The sequence below is a fragment of the Bufo bufo genome, chromosome 4 (genome assembly GCF_905171765.1).
Source record: "Bufo bufo chromosome 4, aBufBuf1.1, whole genome shotgun sequence".
NCBI lineage: Eukaryota > Metazoa > Chordata > Amphibia > Anura > Bufonidae > Bufo > Bufo bufo.
This window is the reverse complement of record NC_053392.1, coordinates 228216147-228228232: the sequence shown is the minus strand read 5'-3', so window position 1 is coordinate 228228232 and position 12086 is coordinate 228216147. Positions and strand designations below refer to the sequence as shown.

The window sequence follows — 12086 nt, the reverse complement described above, 5'->3', positions numbered from 1 at the left end:
TGCCAAGAGACAACAGTATGCGTGCACGTATCCAACAGCACAGAAGATGAACGTGCTCCTGTCTAAGTTGCTGGTGCTGCGGTCCCTCCCTTTCCAAGTGATGGACTCTGCACCTTTCAGTGAACTAATGGCTTGTGCCTAGCCGAGGTGGAGAGTCCCAAGCTGTAATTTATTTTTGCAAAAGGCAGTACCAGCACTGCACAAACTTGTAGAACAGAAGGTGGGCCTGTCCTTGAGCCTGTTGGTGTCTGCCGAAGTGCACGGCAGCGCCGACATGTGGAGCTGTAACTACAGTCAGGGAAAATACATACAGGGAAAATACATGTCTTTTATGGCCCACTGGGTGAATGTGGTTTGCAGTAGACATCGCATATCTAGATTTTAGTAAGGCTTTTGACACTGTCCCACATAGAAGACTTATCAATAAACTGCAGTCATTGAGCATGGACTCCCATATTGTTGAGTGGATTAGGCAGTGGCTGAGTGACAGACAACAGAGGGTTGTAGTCAATGGAGAACATTCAAAACAAGGTCATGTTACCAGTGGGGTTCCACAGGGATCTGTACTGGGACCAATTTTGTTTAATATCTTCATAAGTGATATTGCAAAAGGCCTCGATGGTAAGGTTTGTCTTTTTGCTGATGACACAAAGATATGTAACAGGGTTGATGTTCCTGGAGGGAAACGCCAAATGGAAAAGGATTTAGGAAAACTAGAAGAATGGTCAGAACTCTGGCAACTGAAATTTAATGTGGATAAGTGCAAGATAATGCACCTGGGCCGTAAAAACCCAAGGGCAGAATATAGAATATTTGACACAGTCCTGACCTCAGTATCTGAGGAAAGGGATTTAGGAGTAATTATTTCAGAAGACTTAAAGGTGGGAAGACAATGTAATAGAGCAGCACGAAATGCCAGCAGAATGCTTGGATGTATAGGGAGAGGTATAAGCAGTAGAAAGAGTGAAGTGCTTATGCCGCTGTACAGAACACTGGTGAGACCTCACTTGGAGTATTGTGCGCAGTACTGGAGGCCATATCTCCAGAAGGATATAGATACTCTAGAGAGAGTTCAGAGAAGAGCTACTAAACTAGTACATGGATTGCAGGATAAAACTTACCAGGAAAGGTTAAAGGACCTTAATATGTATAGCTTGGAAGAAAGAAGAGACAGAGGGGATATGATAGAAACTTTTAAATACATAAAGGGAATCAACTCGGTAAAGGAGGAGAGCATATTTAAAAGAAGAAAAACTACCACAAGAGGACACAGTTTTAAATTAGAGGGGCAAAGGTTTAAAAGTAATATAAGGAAGTATTACTTTACTGAGAGAGTAGTGGATGCATGGAATAGCCTTCCTGCAGAAGTGGTAGCTGCAAATACAGTGAAGGAGTTTAAGCATGCATGGGATAGGCATAAGGCTATCCTTCATATAAGATAGGGCCAGGGACTATTCATAGGATTCATATACATTGGGCAGACTAGATGGGCCAAATGGTTCTTATCTGCCGACACATTCTATGTTTCTATGCACAGCCACACAAGCAACTTGGCAAGGTCACGCCGCTTCTGCCTCCACGTTGTCACGCCTTTGGTCCAGCGACAATGTCCGCCTCTGCCTCCTCATCCTCCACCATGTCCTCAGCCTCCACTGCAGGGACAAGTCACAGTGCCCCTCCAGCATACCACATGTGCAGGGCTCGGCGGTGTCACGCTGTTCTGCACCTGGTTTGCCTTGGCGAGCGGAGTCACACAGGCGAGGAACTGCTCCGTGTGATGCATCAAGAAATCGAATCCTGGCTTTCTCTGTGAAAACTGAAAATCTGAACCATGGTGACCGGCAACGGGAAGAACATGGTGTTAGTGCTGCATCAAGGAAGGCTGAGCTATGCGCCCTGCATGGCACACGTGTTCAATCTGGTTGTCAAGTGGTTCCTGAAGTCTTCCACCCATCTGCAAGACATCCTAAAAATGGCCAGGAAACTTTGCATGCACTTCAGCCACTCTTATATCGCAAAGCACACCCATCTTGAGCTGCACCGGCAGAACGGCATCCCCCAACATAGGTTGATATGCAATGTTTCCACCCATTGGAATTCCACCCTCCATATGTTGGACCGAATATATGAACAGAGAAAGGCCATCAACAATTTCTTGATGATGCAAGCGGACAGGAGTACTCCCCTGTGTAACTTCGATGTCAGTCAGTGGCAGCTCATGTGTGACACCTGCCATTTTCTCAGGCCCTTTGGGGAGGCCACATTACTTGTCAGTCGCCAGGACTACGGGATGAACAATGTCATTCCACTGCTTCATGTCCTGGAACAGATGTTGGTAACAATGGATGGTCAGGGCACTGAAGACGTGACGCCTAGATCTCACGGCCACTTGAGCCCTGTGGGGGCTGAACTGGAAGAGGAGGAGGAGGACATTAATGCACAACCAATTTGTAGAAAAATGGGTGGTTTTTCTACTCAGGTGACAGAAGAGGAGGAGCAGGAGCAGCCAGAGGAGCTACAGGCCGATGAGGAAGATGAGACAGAGGACCCAGAAACACTGTGGCAGTATGCACTGCAGATGGAGGCAGGGAGTCCCTCCGAGTCACTTGCACAAATGGCCTGATGCATGCCCACTTGCTTGCGTAGTGACAGCCGAATTGTCACCATTCGGCATAGGGATGACTTCTGGTTCTCCACCTTGTTGTACCCTAGCTACTGGTCCAAAACGGGGGCCTTTTTTTACACACACTGAGAGGGAGGACAAACTGAACTACTACAGAGACATCCTATGTATTCAGTTGGCCGCTGCCTATCTGCGCTATTGTCCATCCTCCCGCAGGTCTGATCAGGGGGGCCCTCTGCACTCACGTTCCACTGCCATGGCTGCTGGGGAGGGGTGGGGTGGCAGGAGCTGTACTAGCTCCATCAGCAGCAGCCTGAGTCTACAGTTGCTGATGAGTAGCTTTCTTTACCCACATAGTGAAGAAATTACTCACCAGCAGCAGCAAGTAGACCTGGAGCAGGACCTGAACCAGCAGGTGGTGGCATACTTGGACAGCACCCTGCCAACCCACATTGAAGATCCGCTGGACAACTGGGCAGCCAAACTTGATTTGTGGCCACAACTGGCAGAGTTTGCCCTGGAAAAGCTGTCATGCCCGGCCTGTAGTGTGGAATCAGAGCGGGTGTTTAGTGCGGCGGGGGCCATAGTTACCCCAAGGAGAACTCGCCTGTCCACCCAAAATGTGGAGACACTGACCTTTGACAAAATGAATCAGGCATGGATCAGCCAGGATTTCCACTCACCAATGCCTGATGCATCTGATTAGATCATCCATGCCGCCTCACCCAAACCTTGGCAAAAGGGAACAGTTTCTTCTGGCTACCTGCCTCAACTATAACTCTGATGCTGCCAACAACCTGATGCCACACAAATCTGATGCCAAATGTTCCTTCATTCACCCACCTTTGTCAGCGGGTACTGGTATTGACACCCACCGCTCCACTCTGTCACCGGGTCACTTTGTGGTCTCCTGATGCTGATGCTGCCATCGCCACACTATGTTATTGTCATCCATTAAACGAGGCATGGACTCGCGGGGTAGGGATGTAATACTACCACTTTACAAAGCGCTGGTGCAGCCTCATCTGGAATATGCAGTACAGTTCTGTGCACCAGCACATAGAAAGGATGCACTGCAGCTGGAAAAAGTACAGAGGAGATCGACTAAAATGATAAAGGGCATGGAGATCCGCTGGACAACTGGGCAGCCAAACTTGATTTGTGGCCGCAACTACCACTCACCACTATGTCATAGGTCCACTCTATGGACTTCTCATGCTGTTCCCACCCTCCCCACTTCATGAGTGGTGCACTATTTTGCCTTTCGACCTGGTTGACATCATCATTTATTTAACCTTTTTTCTGATCTGTCAGAAGGAAGGAAAAATGAGTCGCACAACGGATCCTGTCTGTGTAGCAGCTTTAAGGCTTGTATGGTCCCATCAGAATTGGCTTATGATTTGGTAGCCAAAAGCAGGAGTGGGTACAAAACACAGAAGACATGCAAATATTCCATTCACGTGTCATCTCTGTTTTAGATCCACTCCTGTTTTTTTTTTGCATTAGCAATACTGATGGATTATTGAGCAAATGCATGCTGTGTGCCACATAGTGGCACCAGTGGTATACACTGTGCTGGTATATATACCGTTTTCCCTTTTCCCTACATAGATCAAGTCAGTGATTACATCACTGCTGAAGAATAAAATCTCTTTTGCTGATCGCACTTTACACTTGCAGTTTATTCCTTGACCTGCCAATCATGCACCACCAGCCCCAGTGCTTTTTTTAATTGTGTTTTTTTAGCCTTGTGTTTTGTCAATCGTGAATATTTATGTGATTTAAATAAAATTGTGTATGGTTTCATTATATTTTGTGTTGGTACATTATTTCATATTGTTTAGTGGGTATCCATAAATCCTTTTTGGTTAACCCTCTCCACTCTGTCAGGGGGGCTCTACTTGTATAAGCATTTAATAGAACAGGTTCTGTAGACATCTATGTGGAATCAGCTGACAACGGTGTAAAAGAACTGCGCTTCTTCTTGACGCTAACATCGACCTGAGTTGATACTTCAGTTATTTGGTCAGTTTTGGCCCAGTGACTGCCCAAATAAGTGAATTATGTAGTGATTCTAAGAGCAACGCCTGTCATCTGCATGTGATACTGGCTGACAGTATTATTTCACTACCATAGCAGACTCCCTATGCGTGTTACTGCAAGGCACAGTGCTCTACACCCCCTATAAAGGCTCTCTGCAGCCCGGAAATAGCTGTTTTTTAACGTAATTCGCTGCGAATAAATTCGGATTGAGGCAAAATTTTTCTAACAATTCGGCGAACAGGCGGAATTGAATTTTTTTGAAATTCTCTCATCTCTAATAATAATACTAATAATAAAAAAAATAAAAATATATATATATATAATAATAATAATAATAATAATAATAATAAATACAGCTACTTGCAGCAAATAATTGTAAAATACGTTTCATTTTAGCAAACGGCCATGCATTGGCATCATAGTATTGGTCCTTCTGATGCAAAAACGTAGCTGTTTGGTAAAATAAAATGTCTTTCAGGCTTTCAGTAAATACTTCTGCATAACAGAATGACATAGGATATGGTCTTGTTGCTTTTTCTTTCACATTTCCTTAATTGGGGTAATAACAGCTATTACATTTCTACCCCTAGCAGGTGAGAAAGTGAATAAACACACCTCAAGATTCAGCCATCAGCAGGTTGACAAGGCAATTGTACATTACAATAACCCTAAAAGACACACCGGCCCATAAGACGCAACTAAGTTTGTGAGGAGGAAAATAAGAAAAAAAAATGTTTTAACCAAAAGGTGTGCTTTTGGTGGGTTTTGAACTAATGGTGGTCTGTGCATGACACTATTATGGGGGATCTGTGGATGACGCACTGTTATGGAAGGGATCTGTGGATGGCACTGTTATGGGGGAATCTGTGGATGGCACTATTATGGGGTGGAGGATCTGTGGATGACACTGTTATGGGGGAGATCTGTGGATGACACTGCTATATATGTGTCATCCACAGATTCCCCCCCATAACATTGTCCCCCAATACACCGGGCCCCGCCGCTCACAACAGTATTTCTAAACCGTAATCCTTAGCCTCTTAATAACTTTAACAAAAGTTGCGCTCTCCCCTGTATCAGCACTTACTAACGAGCCTCCGGAGCAGGCAGAGCGGCTGGCAGCCTTACGTCATTCACTGACGTTGTGCGCCTGCTCCTCCCACTTTATGAATGAGCGCAACGTTAGTGAGTGACGTAACGCTGCCAGCCGCTCCGCCTGCTCCAGATACTCGTTAGTAAGTGCTGATACAGGGGAGAGCGCAACTTTAGTTAAAGTTATTAAGAGGCTAAGGATTACGGTTTAGAAATACTGTTGTGAGCGGCGGGGCCCGATGTAAGAGTACAGCCCGGCCACAAGTTCCTGGACTCCAGCCCCTCCTCCCTCCCCGCTGATACATTGCAGTCTGTGATGTAAATTGGCAGCATTCGCCCCATAAGATGCAGGGGGGGGGGGTGTCTTATGGGGGGAAAAATACGGTACTTAAATGAATCATAAAATCTTAATAACAACTTACGAAATCTCAATACATTGAATTATTATGTAAAATTGAAATCAATAAAATACCAGTACCAGTTAACATTGCCTCATTCACAGTGCACCCTCCACTGATTAAAATGGCATCACATGGTAAGAAAAGCTTGTTTCCACCCAAAGCAATGACATCCCCCGGAACCAAAGACTGAGACTGTACTTCTTCAAGTTCTGTTAAAAAATATATAGACATTAGTGATTGCTGCCTATCTAGACAAAATAAGAAAATGTGTCACATTCTAATGCCAATATGTTAAGCATAATCTACTTTAGAAAGATCACAGCTCTCTTCTTAAAGCAGTTACCCAATGAATAAGGTAAAAAAAAAATGAAAATCAGACATCATATAGTAGGTGGTGGTCTCTTTCTAATAAAGCTAGAACCAGCCCTGTACCTCACATGAATCCATACCCATTCATTGCTCCAATTGCTTTTTTAGATTTCTAGATCACATTAAAATAAAAAATTAAAATAAAATAAAAACTCCTGAAAATGGCACTTTATTATTGTAGATTTTGAAGTAAATACAGTTGAACAACGCAGTGGCTATACTAAATGTTTAATTACAGGCAATTCATTTATAATGGCAACTCATCTCATAAAAAATAAGCCCTCCCAGAGAAACAAAAAATGTATGGTTGCCAAAGTGGCTGTACTGGTACTCCAGAGGCTGTGCAATAGCAACATGGCACCCATAAACCAATCATTCAAAATCTCTGCTGCAAAAGCCAAAAGGTGATCTTTCATTTCTGAATATAAGGTACTGTATATGTAGATAAGGTGTATGTAAGGTATGATGCGTGTGATAGACTGTCTGCGCACGTTTTCCTAGTTGTCAGAGCTGAAAAAAGGGATGATGATTGGTTTTTGTGGCAAGGATGGCAATATTTCGGAAAGTGCACAGTTTTTGAACTGTTAGCATGCTTCTGTGGTGAAAGTGCATTATGAGTGGACAAATGGCACCTGTGAATAAGCAATCTGGAAACGAAGGAGCACCATATGCTATTGACATGAGATGTGAATGTCGGCTCCGAGGTTGTGCTCGACGTGATACAATGGGGTAGATTACCATTAAAATGAAACAGGGGGCTACCAGACTTAAGTCTAAAGCAACAGTTCAGCAAACTCTACTGCATATGTGGCTCCAAAGCATACAGATAGTCACTGCACTTCTGCTAATAAAGTTGCATTGACAGAAACGGCTTCAATTTTCATGCATCAGAATGACTCGGCAGATTTTACAAAGGGTTGCCTTCTCTGATGAGTCACATCTTCTGCTTCATAAAATCGATCAATGTTGGAGTGTCAGGGAACAAATACTCTGCAACCATTGCTTGAAGAACACAAGCTGGTGGTAGCAACGCTATGGTCTGAGGAATGTTTTTATGGCAATCTCTGGGCCCATTCATCCATGTGGAAGGCACTTTCAACCAATGTGGGTATGCATCCATCCCTACAGATCATTAAACCCATACTTAAACCCATCCTCCCTGGGGTGATTGGGATCTTGAAGAAAGACAAGGTAATGTCACATGGTTAGAAATGTCCAACATTGGTTGCAAGAGCATGAACAAGACTTACAAGTACTACCCTGTCTCCCTAATTCCCCAAGGTTGGACCCAATTGAGCATCTGTGGGGCCACTTTGATCGTAGTGTTAACTTATGGGTCCTTCCCCATGCACCTTCCAGCAGTCATGGGATGCACTGCTGTCAACATGGCTCCAGATACCTGTGACAATCACCTTATTGGGTCACTCCCAGCCCGTCTAGCTGCTGTCTGTGCTGTACTTGGTTATTAGCTGGTGATCCGTATAATGTGAATCGACTGTTTATATTTATTACATTATACTTTTATTGTACAAAAAATAAAAAGTGTAAAAAAGAACACTACAGACATACACACTACTACATAGCTACAGCTTGTGTTACCATCAGAGAATCAAATCAATTGTGACTATTACCTCCATTTTTATGAAGCACCGAAACCAAAATGCTGTTGTAGGATGTTGACATTCTGTGCAGCTTGACTGATTGCTAAAAAAAAAATAATGAAAAAAATACTATATTTTTTTATTATGGGAGATAAAATTAATCATTATTTTCTATTGATACAAGCATACATACCTTTCTTAAATTATATACTGTGGCAGAAATGGACAGGATGGTCATAAATAAAATAGCTAAGCTATATTCAATATATGATGTAGCTATCCATATACTTAAAGAGTAGGCTTGAAATACATAGAACGGGTTGAAAACCTGTAAAGCAGGAAAAAAAATTAGGTAGAATTAGGAAAAGGTACCTATAACTTCATACGTTCCTTACAGTTACAACAAAAATCTTTAAATGTGCCCAAGGTCGCACTGGTTCAACAGTACTGGAGGATCCTCTAGTGGACCTAGGCTGTGATACTATAATGTGCCCTAAAGGTCCAGTAGAAGACAATCCAATTAGGTGCAAGCTTTAGTGCCGATGACCTAAAGTGGTTTCCGGGCATCTTGTACTGCAGCCTCCGGCATTGGAATTAGCACTTTGAACTGAGCTAGAATCACAGTAGTAGTCATGCCGGGTTACTGCCGCCCAACACCAATTGAGTTGAAGATGAGCTGCAGTAACCCAGGACAGCTATGCTTCCTGCTCTGTTGAAAACGCTAGCTCTGGTACTGGCTGCTGCAGGGTAGTGTTGAGCACGAATATTCGAATAGCGAATATTAATTGCGAATATCGCAACTTTGATAATTCACGAATATTACGAATATACTGCTATATATTCGTTATATCGAATATTCGTCATTTTTTACATCTGAACAAATGATTCCTCCCTGCTTAAAATGCTTGTGGTCAATGAGTCATTAGCCCACAAGCAAGAAGCAGGGAAGAATCACGACTTTAGATGTTGAAAAAAGATGAATATTCTAAAAAACGAAAATATTTGTTTTGAAATTTTTTTGAATATTCGGCATTTTTTTTTTTTCTCCAAACAGTACAGTTAAACCCCTTTGGCATACTCCTCCCCACAAGCGTCCCCGCCACCATGGGAATGCCTGGTGGTTAGAATATACCATCGGATCTGAGTTAGATCGTGAAAACTCAAATCCGATGGTATATTCTAACACAGAGGCGTTCCCATGGTGATGGGGACGCTTGAAGTTAGATTATACAAACAGGTGCGGCACCTGAGGAGTTAATTGTGTGGATCACAGTGCCCTGTCAGAGGTCGGGTGCCGCCAGGCAGCAGGGGGCCAGTATGTATGCGCCTGTTGGTATACTCTAACTTCAAGCGCCCCCTCCACCCCCCCACTATTAAAATCATTCATGGGCAGTGCGCCCTAACCCCCCTCCCCCTCACCAGTATTACACTCATTGGTGGCAGTGTGCCCTCAATCCCCCCTCCCTCCCCAGTATTAATCATTGTTGGCAGTGCGCCCCCCCATCATTGGTGGCAGCGGCAGTTCCGATCGGAGTCCCAGCAGTGTAATGCTGGGGCTCCGATTGCGACCATGGCAACCAGGACGCTGACAGTGCGCCCCCCCATCATTGGTGGAAGCGGCAGTTCCGATCGGAGTCCCAGCAGTGTAATTGTCAGCGCACTGCCAGCAATGATGTTAATTATGGAGGGGGGGATCCGCACTGGCCACCAATGATTGCAATACTGGTGAGGGGGGGTTAGGGCGCACTGCCCATGAATGATTTTAATGGTGGGGGGTGCGCACTGCTGCCCGCCGGCACCCGACCTCTGACAGGGTGCTATGATCCGCACAATTAACCCCTGCGGCACCTGAGGGGTTAATTGTGTGGATCACAGTGCCCTGTCAGAGGTCGGGTGCCGCCAGGCAGCAGGGGGCCAGTATGTATGCGCCTGTTGGTATACTCTATCTTCAAGCGTCCCCATCACTCTAACTTCAAGCATCCCCATCACCATGGGAACGCCTTTGTGTTAGAATATACCAGCGGATTTGAGTTTTCACGATCTAACTCAGATCCGATGGTATATTCTAACCACCAAGCGTTCTCATGGTGACGGGGACGCTTGTGGGGAGGAGTATGCCAAAGGGGTTTAACCGTACTGTTTGGAGAGAAAAAGATTAATATTCTAAAAAATGTCAAAACCAATATATTCGCTATAGTGCTATATATATTCGTTTTTTAGAATATTCGTCTTTTTTCAACATCTAAAGTCATGATTCCTCCCTGCTTCTTGCTTGTGGGCTAATGACTCATTGACCCACAAGCATTTTAAGCAGGGAGGAATCATTTGTTCAGATGGAAAAAATGACAAATATTCTAAAAACAAATATACACTCACCTAAAGAATTATTAGGAACACCATACTAATACGGTGTTGGACCCCCTTTTGCCTTCAGAACTGCCTTAATTCTACGTGGCATTGATTCAACAAGGTGCTGATAGCATTCTTTAGAAATGTTGGCCCATATTGATAGGATAGCATCTTGCAGTTGATTGAGATTTGAGGGATGCACATCCAGGGCACAAAGCTCCCGTTGCACCACATCCCAAAGATGCTCTATTGGGTTGAGATCTGGTGACTGTGGGGGCCATTTTAGTACAGTGAACTCATTGTCATGTTCAAGAAACCAATTTGAAATGATTCGAGCTTTGTGACATGGTGCATTATCCTGCTGGAAGTAGCCATCAGAGGATGGATACATGTTCTCATTCTGTTTATGCCAAATTCGGACTCTACCATTTGAATGTCTCAACAGAAATCGAGACTCATCAGACCAGGCAACATTTTTCCAGTCTTCAACAGTCCAATTTTGGTGAGCTCGTGCAAATTGTAGCCTCTTTTTCCTATTTGTAGTGGAGATGAGTGGTACCCGGTGGGGTCTTCTGCTGTTGTAGCCCATCCGCCTCAAGGTTGTGCGTGTTGTGGCTTCACAAATGCTTTGCTGCATACCTCGGTTGTAACGAGTGGTTATTTCAGTCAACGTTGCTCTTCTATCAGCTTGAATCAGTCGGCCCATTCTCCTCTGACCTCTAGCATCCACAAGGCATTTTTGCCCACAGGACTGCCGCATACTAGATGTTTTTCCCTTTTCACCCCATTCTTTGTAAACCTTAGAAATGGTTGTGCGTGAAAATCCCAGTAACTGAGCAGATTGTGAAATACTCAGACCAGCCCGTCTGGCACCAACAACCATGCCACGCTCAAAATTGCTTAAATCACCTTTCTTTCCCATTCTGACATTCAGTTTGGAGTTCAGGAGATTGTCTTGACCAGGACCACACCCCTAAATGCATTGAAGCAACTGCCATGTGATTGGTTGACTAGATAATTGCATTAATGAGAAATAGAACAGGTGTTCCTAATAATTATTTAGGTGAGTGTATAGCAGTATATTCTGTAGTGCTATATACTCAACCAACACCTTTTTTCGCATAAAAATTTGCATTATGCGTTTTTTTATTACAGATTTTTCGCAATAAAACGAATATCTCGAATACGAATATTCGCGAATATATGACGAATATTCTACCATATAACCGCGAAATTTCACGAATTCGGATATTGCCCCTGCCGCTCATCACTACTGCAGGGTGGGTATGCTGTTGATGACCTATCCTGAACATATGACATTAGTATTGAGCAAAGCGACCTACAGATTATAGATCCGAAGTCGCTTTGGTCAAAACTTCATTTGACTGCTGTACGGAGGTCTGTCTCCATACAGCATTCAAATGTATGAGCTCCAGCGAGGTGAAACTCAAAATCACCAAAAACAATATTTTTTCTAGAAAACAAGGTGTAAAAAATCTTCTTAGCAAACCTTTAACAGGTTGTTATGGAGAGTCTGTCTTCAGTTTTACTGAGCGCTGAGGATGCCTATGTGTAACGCAGAGGCTTTCAGTCTTCCTCTTGTCACTA

The 12086-nt window shown here is 44.0% G+C and overlaps 1 protein-coding gene across 1 annotated transcript in view; it reads right to left on the bottom strand.

Moving 5' to 3' along the window:
- LOC120999125 (probable cation-transporting ATPase 13A5) overlaps positions 1-12086 on the bottom strand; it is a 286280-nt gene that overhangs the window by 196175 nt on the left and 78019 nt on the right. Inside the window, exons 7-9 of the mRNA XM_040429998.1 lie at positions 8323-8457; positions 8160-8232; positions 6237-6368 (exon numbers count right to left, since the gene is read on the bottom strand). Coding sequence (XP_040285932.1) covers positions 6237-6368; positions 8160-8232; positions 8323-8457 — 340 coding nt within the window. The remainder of the gene's footprint in view (positions 1-6236; positions 6369-8159; positions 8233-8322; positions 8458-12086) is intronic.